At 41.1% G+C, this 15,346-nt stretch overlaps 1 protein-coding gene across 1 annotated transcript; it reads left to right on the plus strand.

The window, feature by feature from the left end:
* The first annotated feature begins 1,324 nt into the window (after positions 1–1,324).
* Positions 1,325–14,134, plus strand: LOC114065881 (methionine synthase-like). Its single transcript, XM_027900104.1, has 8 exons — positions 1,325–1,366; positions 6,725–6,936; positions 9,590–9,679; positions 10,453–10,522; positions 11,536–11,628; positions 11,717–11,823; positions 13,050–13,109; positions 14,105–14,134. The coding sequence occupies exons 1-8, from the start codon at positions 1,345–1,347 to the stop codon at positions 14,132–14,134; spliced, it is 684 nt and encodes a 227-aa protein (XP_027755905.1). The 5' UTR covers positions 1,325–1,344.
* The last annotated feature ends 1,212 nt before the right edge of the window (positions 14,135–15,346 follow it).

Consider the following 15,346-nt stretch of genomic DNA (forward strand, 5'->3'; position numbering starts at 1 on the left):
TTTTTTTTTTTTTTTTTTTTTTTTTTTTTTTTTGGAAAATGAATTAGACATATACATTATTTTAAAAAATTTTTTAATATATTCGTACACTTAAATCACCATTGACCAAAGTGACATTTGATTATAAAGTTCCTAGATCCCACTGCACTCAAAGACTTTGTAACCACTGTTTCTGTGTCTCAAAAGAAAATTCAAGAGTAAATATTTAGCCTCCAGGAATCATCTACACTAACAGCTTTTAATTCATTTTGACTTTCTGGTGAAAATGCAGAAGCCATTATTAAGTAGCAACCCATACTCTGAGCTGATAGAAGGCTTTACTGTTGCCCCACAGAGCTGGGCCCAGGTGCCTGCAGGAGGGAAGTGACCGCAGTTCCTTCCTGTTAACACAGAACCAGCAGTCCCTGCATCTTCACCTGCATCATTTGCTTTGCTTGCTTAAGTTATTGCAGTGCAATAATATTGCAAGCAAAACAGGAAAGGCTGTTCAATAACCCATTTTACGGACTCCCGTCTTTTCCCGTTTTGATCACTGAACTCGTTTAAATGACGATGTTGTTCATGTTTATTACTGGCACTTGAATTATTAAAATTACATGAAATGAGAGCAATGGTTATCCCCTTGAGCTATTCCGACTCTTCGCAAGCACACATTCACTACACAGTGTCGTGACTGCAAGGCTGCCCTGTAACTCTGGCAGGCAGGTATTTCTTTTAAAAGTCCTCATATAAGAAGCTGAAAGGATGCACCGCCAGAAATGAAACTCTTGTGTCAAAAATAAGGCACATTTTATTTGTTTTGTTCGACTGTCAAGCAAAACGTGTTTTAATTCGCTTAATTCCTTCAGTATAAACTTGTTTCCAGGTTTACATGCCAGTAACACGCATCCATACACCACTGCCAACTTCCACTTCATGTAAGGCGTATTTACACGCTTCCTCTCAACACTACATTCGCCCCTAATTGCTGCACATTTGTCGTTTGCGTTTGAGAGAATTATTCCCCTACTTCTCCCCGCATCCGCGCCCTACTTCTCCCTGACACGAGGAACATCTCCTTTTGGTGATCCCTGCCTGGCTCGAAAATCTTCCCCCCCCCCCCACCCCGGGGCATCTAAAGCTGTGCCGGCGCGTACCACGAGGTGAGTTAGTTCGCAGACCAGGCTCTGGTCTGTGTGTCCGTGTTTCTGTGTGTGTCTGTGTGTCCGTGTGTCTATGTCTGTGACAGGCGGGTCCCCCACCCCTCGTGCCAAGGCCGGCGCGCGCTTCCTGCCCGCGCTCGGGGCGGAGCTCGCGCGTCACGGGCTGCGCGCGGGCCCCGCGGGCGGTGACGTCTCTGCAGCGATGGCGCCCACGCGGCCGCCCGGTAACGGTCGCGAGCGGCGCTCGCGCAGGGGGGCGGGGTGGGGGGAACGTGTCGGCGGCGCCGGGCGGTGCGCTGTGTGAGGGGGGCAAGGGGCGGGGGTGCCCCGGCTGGGTGCGGGCGGGGGCGGCACTCATGCACCGCTCGTAACCTTTGCAGAACCCGCTTGTGGCGTGTCGGTGTTGGCAGTGAGTGAGTGGTCTTGTTGGCAGAGCCCCCGGCGCTGAGCCGGCCCCCGTGGAGCAGCTGCGCCCTGCCTGGAACGGGTCGGGAGGTGCCGCCGAGATACCCGCGCATTGCCCTGACCGCCGACACAGTTTATATCGAGAAAATAAACTCCGGAGCTCGGTAGTAGGGACTGGGTGTGCGCCAGCTGCTCCGGGGCTCTAAGCCAAAAGCGTCATTTCGCGGGTTGAACAAAAGCCCTGTGAGCATAAAGTACAGTTGTAGCTGCTGATTGGCGTTGTTGGTGTTTTGAAATGGACAGCTCCGTCAGTGGCAGCTATCAGTGGCGCTGCTGCCTGCAGAGATCCCGAGCACTTTCCTTTTTACTATTTCGGAGGGAGTGCCTGCTGCTGAGCCTGTACCTCTCGGAGTTGCATCCCTCGGCTTGTCGAGCAGGCCTGCACCGGCACCGACTCCATACTCAGCTTTTGTGGGCTGAGGCTTTTCCAGGTTCCTCGGGCAAAGATGGTGTTGACCCATCCTGCCGTTTCTCCCGTGTCATTTGGGGTCAAGCCGTGACTGTCCTGCTGCAGAACGGAATGGGTTTGGCTGAAGTGGGAAATACGGGAGGGTGTTTCAGCAGCAGCTTGAGAAGTGGTGGCAGTTGGAGAGGAGTTCTGTGTAGATAGAAGCCAAATCTGTGTGCTGGGGATGTTTGTGGAGCCCCTCTGATCAGGCCCGAGGCAGTAGGTGGTGGTGTGTCCATATGGCAGTGATGCAAAGGACCTGCATTAAGGAGTGGGCCATCAGGAAGCCGAGCACAGTGCTTCTCCCTAGCCTTCCAAGGGCAGGGCATGCCACAAAGCGTGGCATGTGTTGGTCTGGAAGAGGGTTTGTTTCTAGGTGATTCCACCTGTAATGAATATCCGTTGTGAGCAGTTTAATGCCAGAAGATGGACAGCTGTGGTTATAATACAGGGAGCTTTGTAAGCATGGGTTTTGCATGTTTGGCTAGAGATAGTAGACACAACAGAACTGTTATTTTAAGAATTCAGTGACTTTAGGGTTAGTTGTTTGCCTTTCAAACTAACTTCCTAAATACATTGGCTATGGAGCTATCTTGTCTGTCTGTTATTTAAAGATCTGAATGGTTCTGAAGACAAGTGCCAACACAGATGATGTTAGCAAGGTGCACACAGGTGCCCAAGGTGAAGCAGTAAAATCCAATGCTTCTCTCTTGGGACAGGCTGGGTAACAAATAACTTAGCAATGGGGTGCTGCTGCCCACTGTTGCGGAGGAGCTGAGTGCCATCCGTTGCTACAGTTCATGAAACTTACTGTTGCCAGAGGGCATCCAGTGGAAGAAGATTTAATTAATTAAACAGCAAATAATGCTGAGGTTATTATGAGCTGCCTGTGGCAGACAGATAGTGAAACAGGAAAGTCAGGCCCAAAAGAGTTAACTAAGAGATTTGGGCCTGTTAACAAGCTATTAACATCCAAAGCGATCTGTGCTTGTTCTGTGCTTGTTCTGTTCTACTTACTGGACCAAAACTTTAGAGAATGGTAAAAGAACGTAATAGGCCTAGAGGTAATAAATTAAGTTGCAGTAGGATAAGGTAGACATTTGAACAGAAGAAACAGGCTGGGAGCCAAGGCTTTCTCCAAGCTTTAATTTTTCACATATGGCCTGTATGTTGTTGAGTTGGGATAAGGAGATGAAGGAACATCATCTTGCCCTGCTCCTTGACTGTTTAGTTACTACGTTTTGAAAAATGGAAGGTCACATACAGTTGTACAAAGTTTATAATTGTTATGAATGACTGTAGGGTGAAAAACTTTACCAAAGAGACACCTTGCATGCTATGCAAATTTATTTATAAAGATCTGCAAGGAACAAAAGTTCTTGTAGCTCAGATACTTTTTCCTTTGCAGATGAGTAATTCTGTTGTTCATGTGATGTCAAGCCAGAGTGATTACCTTGGGAAAGTGAAGCAGGGTTGTCTATCCCATTGACTTCCAGGCCAGTGCTGTTGGGACACTTGTTCATTTGCTATGGTCTGCTATTTGGTATGGTTCCAGCCTTAGAACACTGTGTGTTATATTTTAAGTTTCAGAAGAGCGTAAAATCAAGGTAGTTGGTCCTGGGTCCCATTACTTTAAATCATTTTTTGCCTGAGCAGGGGTAGAATTAAGGTTTGTAAACAAACACAACAACAGAAAAAGGCTGACCTGATTTTTCCCAATTTAGGAATTTCTCCAGACCTTTTTCTCATTTGTTGTGTAACAAACTCGTGCACCTTGTTTACTGGAGAGGAGAATTATGTGAGTTGAATGCTGAATTAAGATGATGGTGTGCTTTTTTGCAGACCTGACTCCCAGCCTCCTCCCTCCCTCCCTCCTCCCTGCTTTTCTTCCAAGGGCAGAGTTCAGCACTTCCTAGCATGGCTTTATGAATCAATCTTCTTTGATTTCTGGGGTGTTTTTGGACCTGTCTGCAGACCTAGTTTCCAACTTGAAAATTGTATCATCAGTGTGCCAGAGCACGACTTGAAGTAGTGCAGGCTCCTGATGGAAGAAGAGTCAGGTGTTATCTATAGGAGAGGTAAATTGGGTTCTGGTGGGCTTGGAGCTTTGCCATCCATTTGTAAAACATAGACTGTGCATATCTCTGGCACTGATGGCCACCTTCATGGTTTCTACCCTGTTTCCCGAAGATTTTTGAGATGCTGATGAAGAAGCACAGGTTTGGGAAACTTCAGAATAATGCTCTTGCAGTGATGAGGCAGAGATCTGTGCTCCTGTGAGCAGAAAAAAAACAGGCACCAAAGCAGGATCTGTTCAGCAAGGCGAGCTGTAGAGAAGGCAAAATGGACTAGATGAGGTGCAGGATTACAACCTAAGGGTAAATCTTTGCTTCCCTGTGTGTATGAGAAGATAGTTAGGAAGCATGTAGGTAAAAGACATAGAAGCCTCTAGAAAGCAGGACTCGTTCTGGGAGGGCTCTGATAGCCCATCTCAGCTGTCTGAGCTGCAGCTCCCGGGGCCAAGGAGTTGACTTAGAAGGCTCATTGAAGCAACAGCAAAGCTATGCTGTGTGTATGTGTCTCATTGGGCTGTAGCTCTCGCAAAGCAAGAGTTATGCACCACGGGAGTCTGCATTGCAGACCTACTTTCAGATACAATTTTTTATGTCTTGCTTCTAAAAGCCTTTAGCTCAAGGACCAATTTTATTTTCATGAATAATTTGATGGTTTAATGTGAACAGGTTTAATCTCTTGTGTAGGAACCTGCTGAGCCTGCCTGTGTGGTGTAAAAACTTTCAACTTGAAATGAGGGTGGCTTGCTTTTTGGTATTTTAATCTCCCTTTAAATGCTTCATACTTGTTAGAGAGCAAATTTTGTTTGGTTTCTCTTCATGCTGAGACTCTATCTGATTTAGAGCTGTTTTCTAGTGTTGGTATAAACGTAACCTTGTAATGCTTTCCTCTCAGCCTCAGCTTCTCTCCATCACATTGTTTTTTATCCATACTGATGCCAAAACAGAAGTTACATTGCAAGAATACAAAAGGAAAGAAGTCAAATCAGTTAGCAGTTGCCAGTGATTTTTAGGTACTACTGTGTGTAGTAGTAAGTTGTACTTAAGTTGTAATGAGACATGGGGATATTTTTGTGCCTCAGAAATCATTCATTTTTTACAAGGGTTTTGATGATAGTTCATAACCAGAAAGCAATACAGGTCTTTACTTAGAGTAAGCCCAAGCTGAATGAAGGAGACAGATAAAGAATGGCACATTATTCATCTACATGTTTATGAAAGGTAAGTGGGGTCCTACTTTTGTAGTTTGGGTTTTTGATAAAGAGCCTATTTGATTATTTTGTGATATGTATGGCCTTATCAATGCTTGTAAGTATCTGAAGGGAGGGTGCCAAGAGGGTGCAGTCAGCCTCTTCTTGATGGTGCTGAGCAGTAAGACAAGGGGCAACGAGCAGAAACTGATGCGTGGGAAGTTCCGTCTGATTAAGGAGGAACTTCCGTACTGTGTCAGTAAGTGCACACTGGAACAGGTTGCCTAGAGAGGTTGTGGAGTCTCCATCACTGGTGATAGTCAAGAACCGTCTGGATGCAATCCTGTGCTGTGTGCTCTAGGATTACCTTGTTTGAGCAAAGAGGTTGGACCGGGTGACTCACTGTGGTCCCTTCCAACCTGACCCATTCAGTGCTTCTGTATGCGTGTCTTTGTTCTGAAATGACTCTATATATGTTCTAAAGAGGAAAAGTAGAATTACTTTTGTTGTGGTCTTGGTGTTTTGTTTGTTTGTTTGTTTTTTTATGGTTTGTTGGTTTTTTTGTTTGTTTTGTTGTTTGTTTTTGGTTGGTTGCTTGCTTAGGGTTTTTTCATGCCTCGGATTATAGTCCTGGCTTTTTCCTTAATATTTGGAATGGGCTTTATTTGGGATCTTGAAGCATTATAGTACTGTATCTTCATTCCTAATGATAGCGCTGAAATTTCTACGGTTTTCTGTTTCAGTCCTGGTTAGATTTACTCTGTCAAGTGTCTTGTAATTAGCATGTGATTTACCTGTTTTGTTTTATTTTTACATTATTGTAGAGCACAAAAATGTCTTGCTGTGTTTATACAAAAGAAAGTAAAGCCTGGCTGTTATCTGTTGGTGTATCGTGGCGTTTGCCAAGTTGTTATTTGGGTCTCAGTTGAAGAATTGTTTTTTCTTTTTCAGTTTATTTCTCTTTTTCTATCATTATGATGTAGACCATTAAAGTAGGTGTGGTTCTTTTTTAATGAAGTTTAGTAATTTCTAATTTGCACTTGCATACCACTTACAGTCTGGTGCCTGTACCAAAGGGCAGCTCTGCATTGCTGCTCAAATGTTGCTCTGGTGGAAGTCATAGAGTTTGATGTATGCCCTTGGGAACTTTGCATAATAATTTTATCTGTGGTTGATTGTGTGCAGGTGACAGTACTTAGGTAAAGGACCAAGTGAATTTAATTCTATTTAGATAGATACAGCTGTTACCTGACATCAGGTTGTTGGAACTCTAGGTGAAGTAAACCAATTACTGATTTCAGTAGAGGAGTAGTTATTCCATTTCTTGAATGGGAAGAGCTCAGGTTGCACAAATGTATAGACAGAACATTTCAGAACTAATTAAATATTGGGTTTATTTTTTTACAGATCCCCAGAAAAGTGTGGAAGATGAAATTGAATCCATTCTGCAGGAGCGAATAATGGTTTTGGATGGGGGCATGGGGACCATGATTCAGCAACATGCCCTGATAGAAGAGGATTTCCGAGGGCATGAATTTAAAGATCATTCCAGGCCTTTAAAAGGCAATAATGACCTTCTTAGTATAACTCAACCTGATATAATCTGTGACATACACAAGGTAGGTGGTTCTGATTTCTGTCTCTTGACAAGAGAAGGAGGGAGAATTTGGCCTCTGCACTCCTCTTTTCCATACCACAGGCTACTGGCTCTCCTGCGCCTGCTGGGGATAGGGAAGAGAGTGCTAGGTAACCATGCGAAAAAGAATGAGCAGATTTGACTGTTCTGGTTGTGTGAGCACAGCATTCGTGTCTTGGCTCCTGATGTCACCCAGGCAGTGCTGTTTTTAAATCCCTTTTCGACTTATGTCCCTTATCTATTTCTATTAATTGTAGATTCTGTGTCATTTTTATTTCCTTCTCCTCAGCCAGCACTTGAAATGCGTCTAAGTAGGACATATCTGAATACTAGATGCATTTCTATAATTGTGTATTAAAGAGCTGTTAAATGTGGCAGCCTGAAGCGGGCCTCTCCTTAGTTAATGAGTGTATGGGCTTCCTAATGAGTATATGTGCTTCCATATTCTTGGGTTTTCCCTAGAATACTAATGTGTGGCCCAGAGGATAAAACAGTCTAAACTGCTGATGATTATTAGGAATTTGCAAACAGATTTCATTATTTTCCTGTCTTCAATTAGACTTTAAAAAACAACTTTCTAAGTCTTGTGTTTATTGAGCTCAAAGTATTTGTAGGTCTTACTGTAATAATTGGAATGCTTGAATAGCATTGCAGCTGTTTGTTATTCAGTTGAAGCTTCACATCTATTCTGGGTTTTTCCAATTACTTATTAACAAGATCTGTGTTTCATTGATGAGAGTTGTATTTGGCTTGTGTTTGTTAAATTTAGTAGGTAGTCTGTATGTTTTTATTTACATTCTGTTGTTCTTTGGATTTTAAGAAAGATGAGCTGGGAAAGAATCAGCCTTTGACCTATAAAAATTTCAGGAGGAAGTATTTGTAGATTGAGTTCAGTCCCTACACTATCAACTGAGCTGCAGTGGTCAGGAACCTCGTACTTTATATTAGTTTGTGGTTTTAATAGAATCAACTGCTTTAACAGTTGAATTTTGCAGGTTTAGTGGACCAATAGTGATGTGACTTGGGAATGCATATATTCAGTCAAACCAGGTAGCCTGTTGTTAGCTCTCTGATGGCCAGTTGCGGGAGCTTTAGGAAGAGTGTTAAAAAATTAAGTGTCTTTTGTGGTCCCCATGCCAACAGCAGCTATGGGGTGAGGTGCTTTCTGAGCAATGGGTGTTGACTTCATATTCTACAGCTGCCAGTGGTTATTTTTTCTGAGAACTGGACAGAAGAAACTTGAAATAATAGTTGAAATTATTTCTACAGAGTAGCTATGATCCCGCTATGCATATGGTGGGAGTTTTGTTTTGTTTTTAATTAATTAATGACTCACTGTTGTGGGTTTTTTGTTGTTTGTGGTGTGGTTTTTTTTGTTTGTTTGGTTTTGTTTTGTTTTTTAATTAATGACTCAGTGGTCAGATCTCACAAATATCAGTTACTTGAAAAGTAAGTGTTAGCTGTACCTTCTCTGGCAAAGACAGATTCAGAAGTAAGAGATGTGATGTATTTTCAAAGGCAAAAATTATCTTCCTGCTTTGAACATATTTTCTTCTATGGCAGTAGACAGTAAAGTTGAAGAGCTTTTGCTAAAACGACAGATCTGAACTAAACAAAATCTGGTAAAAAGATGGACACGTTTAACATGTTTAGATATTTTTCAGAAACTTGATTACTTGGTTATTGGTGGACATGTAAGAACTTGTACAATTTCATATAGTGATTTGTAGGTACTTTCGTATGTTTTGAGGAGGAGCTATGAGAAAGCGTATTTGTTTGCCGAAAAATATGTTTTAAAGCAAGTTTAATTATTTTCTGCTGTCAGTTGGATGAACTGTGTTGAACTCACTTTCATCTTCCTCTTACAGGAAAATCTGATTTGTTTATGTTTAATGGCTGCATCAGTATTTTTGACTTACTAGCACTTCAAATATTTTAATTTCCTTGAATATGCAGGGATCACATAAGCATTCAAAAGGATCAGAAGTTAGGGAGGAAGGAGGGCAACTGATAGAGGTTATAAAAATGCAGGAAAGAATCTGAAAAAATGTTTCGGTTTGGTTTGATTTCAGTTTATTTTGGTGGGAATTAGACAACCAAAATGGAGCAGAAGGCTTACATGTTTTATGAATCTCAACCATTAGTTAAACTTTAAATAAGATCTTCACAAAACCTAATTCTTCCAAGCTTGTCCAAGTATGTTCTTGTGCTGTACAGCTCCCTTCAGAACATTTAAATTTTCTACTCTTTTCTGTTGTTATTTAACTGGAATTTTGAGACTGCCCAGAGCAGCCCTTGACTGCTGGTGGGAATTGAACTGTGTCCAACCATGTTCCTGTGCAAAAATCTAGAATGTGCTCCAGGTGCTGGACTTAGTGGCAGAGGTGACTCTATAAATGTCACTTGTTAATAGAAAAGTGTGGCTGACATTGAAATTCTGAAAAGGGATTCGGTGGAATATTTCCATAGCTTTGGCCCGGTGCTTTTGATTAAGGCCTTTAGAGTTTGATCTGCCTTGAATTAGGAGATGATTTGTGACTTTTTATCAACTGAATGAGACAAAGTAATTGGATTACTTTCATTCTGTATCTCATGTCTGGAGATCTTGGACTTTTTTTTTCTTTCACGTCTTGCAGGAGTACTTGCTGTCAGGCGCTGACATCATTGAAACTAACACTTTCAGCAGCACCCGAGTTGCACAGGCTGACTATGGCCTTGAGCATTTGGTAAGAATGCTGATTTATTTACACATTAAGATATTAAAAAAACTTTTTTTTCTTATCAGCAGCCAAGATTAGCATAGCCCCAGAGTTCATTGTGGTTTTGTGTTTATTGGCCGTATGCTGCCTCTTGAGCCATGTGATGGGGCCGTAGCTCATTTTCACTACTGTGAACAATTGTACTTGTGTTTCACAGAGTGTGATTCTTGGTGACAAAAGCACAGGCAATAGTAAATACTCCTAGATTTTGTTTGAGAATTCACAGAATCTCTCAGTTCTTTGAACAGGGATGTTTTGCTTCAGTCCTTCCAACACAGCACAACGGAACTGTTTTTTTTTCTGGAAGCGCAACTTGTGTGTTGTTTGTGTTGGTGTGTGTAGAAGTCCTTTCTAGCTTACATTTGTCATACCTATTCTTTGTTGTTTTGAGAACTTGAAGAAATATGTGAAAAAAAATACTTGGAAATACACTGCTTGAATTAAAAGTGAACTTAAAAGTAGGGTAATTTTGTGATCAAAGTCTTGTCTTTCAGCTTCTGTTAACTTCAGCAGGATTTAATCCATACCTTACAGACTGAAATTTTATGATTAGCAGTTCTTGTCGGGGGCATGTGTGGGATGTTCCTTTTGAAACACTGTAATAGTGTTTATATATATATTTATGTGACCTGGGGAACCTTCAGAGTGTCTAGTGTGCTATGGAGTGGTGTATTTCTTTGAGAATGACTTAGGCTGTGCTCAACTAGAGGTTGCTCAATAATTTTCTGTAATTATTCCAGGCATATCGGTTAAACAGAGTCTCTGCACAGGTAGCCAGAAAAGCAGCAGACACTGTAACTGCTCAGACAGGTAAGCAGTATTTATTTTAGTGTCTTACTCATTTGTGGTTTTGACTGACTACAGTTTTTGAAATGTTGCTAACAAGAGCATAGCTTGATGTTTTTCATGATGGGGACATAACATGAGGCTCTGCATGTCTGCAGGTTAGGCACAGTAGCAGCAATTTTATATCTCTATTCATATCACACTAATTTCATCATGTTTGAAGGAGCTGGTCCTTAATGGGTTGTGCAGGATAACTGTCCAGTGCCTGTTTTACACTGTGGGTGATACACATCTTCAGATGTGTTTTAGAGAAAATAAACTCAGCAGGAACCATTGGAAGTTCCTTAGGCTTGTATGGCACAAGTCTTTGCACTACAAAGCTAGGATAACTGATTGTAGATAAACATGGATTACCAGGTAATCCTAGTGAATGCCTAGTGGTTTAACTTTATTCAGCAGTTGCTGGAACGATCTTAGTATGTGACCATCATCTGTAAATGCTCAGTCATTTATCTTCCAGGCATAATGTGAGGGGAGTTACAGCTCATTTGTTGCTGTAGGCAATGCTGTCTTTCAAAGACTCGTAATTTCTGTGTGTATTCTACAATCAAACTGTATTTCAAGTTAACAGTGCTGCTGCTGTCCAGATAACACCTTACTGATGGGATTTATGGTATGCAATAAGAATGTAAGATTTGAAATATGCTTTCAGAAAGTAGGGTTTTTTATAGCACATGCTGGAATATTCAAATAAGATTATCTAGTGAAAAATGCCAGGACAGTTCTGTGCTGTGCATTTAAAGTAATTGAATGTAGTTTCCTGTGTCAGAGACAAATGATTCTTAGAAGAAAAATTCATTGAGCCAGTTGCCCTTTTCATAGATGTTCTTCTGTCTGAATGATATGCATGTCTTGGTGTCCTTGGAGATATTTTATATTGACTGTCATCGTAAAGCTGGAGGTAAATTGTTTAGTTTCCTTATTTTTCCTTTTTTCTTATTTTTTCCCTTTTTTCCCCCTCCTGTGTCTTTGTTTAGGAATTAAGAGATACGTTGCTGGAGCCATGGGTCCAACAAACAGGACACTCTCTGTGTCACCATCTGTGGAGAGACCAGATTACAGGAACATAAGTATTTATAACCATTGAATTATTTAACTTAGGTGGTGGTCTTGTAAGAGATACCTTCAGATGAAATTAACCTTCTTCCTGTTTTACAGCTTTTGATGAACTGGTTGAAGCCTATACGGAACAAGCCAAAGGGCTTTTGGATGGAGGAGTTGATATCTTGTTAGTGGAAACCATATTTGATACCGCCAATGCTAAGGTGAGACTTCTGGAAAAAAAAACACCTCAGTAATATAAGTATTTGGTGTACTATCTAAGGAAATTCAACATAGTATTTTTTAAGAGCTGTCAGCTACTGCTTACTAAATACATGAAAAGACTCTTCAATCGATATCAAATGGGTAGAATATGAGGAGATGGCGTTTAATCAGCCTTTTCCAGGATGCTTCCTTTGCCTTTTAATATGTGCCATTTGTGTCTTTCTGGCTGTCTGTGCCAGCTGTCTGCTTATTCCTAGAAGCTCTGCTATATTGCAGACCATCTCCAATGGCATCTGATGTTTGTGTTTTTCAATGTAAGCTTGTCTGCCCAAAGGATGCTCGTGATGCACACTGAAGAGGGAATGTCCAGTGTATCTGGTTGCAGGTGTGCAAAGGCTTGTAAGACAGTTCTATTAAAAGGTGTTTCTTTGGGGGAACTCTGACATCAGGTTCAAAAAAGAACAATTGGAGTAAAGGCTTAGAAGGGTAAAAGAGAAGGAAGAAAATGTTGAAATATACCACGTTTCGTGTGATTTTGACACTTCCTTCTTTATCTAATAACTGCTCAGAGCAGGTGCTGGAGTTATGGTGCTGAAAACTGTCTTGCAATTTTACATGGAAAAGTCTGGCTGGATGTGCACATGGCATTTCTTTAGGCTTTTGCCACAGGCTTATTAATGTGTTCAGTGGCATGACTTATCCTTTGCAGATATGACCAGTTATGATGGAGGTTTGGCATTTTCAGGACCTTCTGAGGAATTGCTTATAGTCCTTACATTAAAAATTTGTGGGGATTAGAACCCTTTGGAACTGGATGTTTGAACAAACTAAAGGGCAGTGAATGTGTACTGAGGATAGTACATAAGAACCATGTTTGGGGTAAGGGTTGTGCTGCAGATGTGAGGGAGAAGTACTTGCTGATGTGATTTTGGTTTCAAAATAATCTTGGTCTTATTTAGTTACCCTGTGATCCTTCCTTTCTACTTCTTTCCAAGATGTGTTTTGGAACATCTAGAAAATGTTAGGGGTAAGGGTAAAACTTTTTAAGTGTAGTAAGTTCTAGCAGGCCATATGAGGTATCAAGATGCATAAACAGCCATAAAAAGTAATAATTAAAGAAAAAGGCAACAAACCCACAGAAACAAACAAACAAAAAAACCAACCAAACAACAAACTGAAGAACTCCTAAAACATAATTAATATTTTGCAACATGTTCTTCTGTAGGCAGCTCTTTTTGCACTCCAAATGTTGTTTGAAGAAGAATATGCTCCCCGACCCATATTTGTAAGTATATTTTAATATTTTACAAATGCTTAAGCTTGATTTGTGAGCAAGCTGAGATGGCAGTTGAATAAAATGCTTTGAAATGAAGGAAATTAGTGTATTAGAAATGTACTTTTTTCACAATTTTGAAAGTAAAACCTCTTACATGAAGAACTTTGTGATATCAGCCTTGGATAACTCTCTCCAGCTTATCAAGCTGAAGACTGAGGAATTACTGGAAGTTTGTTTACTTTTGAGCAGTCTACCTGATAACTTCTACTGTGTGGTGCCATTTATCTCTTGAAAGTGACAGTGACCAGCTGTTTTGTGTTCCCTTTGCTAGATTGTCATGGCATTTGCAGTCCTTGGTGAGAGCCTCCTTTAGTTGTCTTTTCTCAGCCTAAAGAGTTCTTGCCTACTTGTGATAAGTGAAGGCACCGGGTTTTATTCCAAGCAAATTAAAATAAAAAGGGGGTACTAACAAAAAACTATTTCTGTATATTTACTAACTTCTAGGCGTACCGTGGAGTCTGTAAGGTGAAAGGTCCTGTCTGGACCTAACACCAGGGAATCTTTTGCGGCCGGGAACAGGGAACAAATTATAAATAAAAATACATTTCTCTGTACCATGTGGATACAGAGAAAGGCCCTCAGTGTGGGGATGATGCAAGACCCCCCCTGTACAAACCCAGGGGAGATACGTTACAACCAACCAAAAGGTAACACCCACCTCCAAAGCAGGGGAATTACCTTTTAAGGCAACAAACGGACAATGAATGAATATTCAACAACTGATATCGAGAGGGTACAAAGGCCCGGTTTTCAAGCAGGGTGTGTGTGTCTCGGGCGGGGCGCTGGCCCCCCCGACCACCCAGCGCTGTTTGCTTTATTATCGCTTGCTTAATAAATTTATCAATTTTTAATTGGAACTAAGTTGTCTAAATTCTTAAACTAACTTATAACATACTCAGCTGCTTCATTCCATTCGTTCGTTCTTGTCCCCTTCTTGTTTTCAGCTTCTTCAAGTCAGAGCGGAATTACAATAGAGTACAGCATTCAAAGTGGAGACATCAGGGATTTGTGTCATAGCCCAGTTATGTTCTCTACCTTTTCCATTTCTTTCATTGTAGTTTCTAACGTTTTACTTTACTGCTAGTGGAAACTGCATTCATAAAAACCTCCTTTGTTACTTAGTTTAGCCTCTTGAACAGTAAACACTAGTTTGGAGGTGTCATTATGTAGAACTATTCTTGTGTTCATAACTGTACTTGGTCAGCAATGAGTTTCCACTATTTGTCATTCAAGTCATTTAGCATGGAGAGTTTTCTGATTACATAGAGTTGACTTTGTCTTCACCATCCTAAATAGAGTGGTCTGTGAGCTTGGTTGCCTCATTCTTTGTTCCTTTTTCAGTTCAGTTATGCTGAGAAGTATAACCTTTAGCATAGCTCTCTGGGATTTAACTGATCACCTCCCTTGACCAAGTACTTTGAAGGGAAGTAGCACTGACATTAAAGCATGTTTTGGAGTAAAGAATGGATTTACCTTAGCATGGAGTCTTCTAAACTCATTCCATCTTCTGGAAAAAAGAGGTTTTTCGACCTGGGAAGGCTTTCCTGAGTCATCTAGATGCCTCTGAAATTCTCAACTTTTTATTTGTTATTTGAGGTCAAGACATGATTATTTGCACATCTCTATAGTACTAAAGAGGTGTGATTATACAGGTTAAGACTTCTGTTTCCATTATCAAGTTGCAACCTTTGATGTTCCTTGTGGCAAAAGGAGTAACTTGTTTTTAAGGTCAGCCCCACCTCTCCTTCTTCTCACCGACCACTACCAAGCAACTTAATAGCAGTCCTGAGACCTGAAATAAAATGTTTGGTGGGGGGAGGGGGTGAGGAGAAGGTGACTGCTGATAGCTACCTAAACAATAAACCCCTGCAGATGGGTTCAGAGGCCATCATCAGAACAGTACCATGGTACTCGTGCTTCTTGTCTGCTGAGTGGTTCATAGCAGTTTTATTTTCCTCTTTTTCTTTTTTTTTTTTTTGTTTGTTTGTTTGTTTGTTTTGCACTCCTGAGGAGGGGGGAGAGTGAGAAAGAAGACTGGTCAAAGGTTCATCTTTCCCTTATCTGAATATTTAAACATCTCTAGGGAGAAAAGGGTTTCATTTTTCTGTTTGGGTTGTGTCATCCCTTTGAATGCAGCAGAGGTCCCTCTGCTTTGACTTATAGCAGTTCAGCCATTTAAGTTCTTC

This window comes from Empidonax traillii, unplaced genomic scaffold, assembly GCF_003031625.1.
Source record: "Empidonax traillii isolate 1590-97213 ecotype Southwest subspecies unplaced genomic scaffold, ASM303162v1 scaffold707:size593822, whole genome shotgun sequence".
Taxonomy (NCBI): domain Eukaryota; kingdom Metazoa; phylum Chordata; class Aves; order Passeriformes; family Tyrannidae; genus Empidonax; species Empidonax traillii.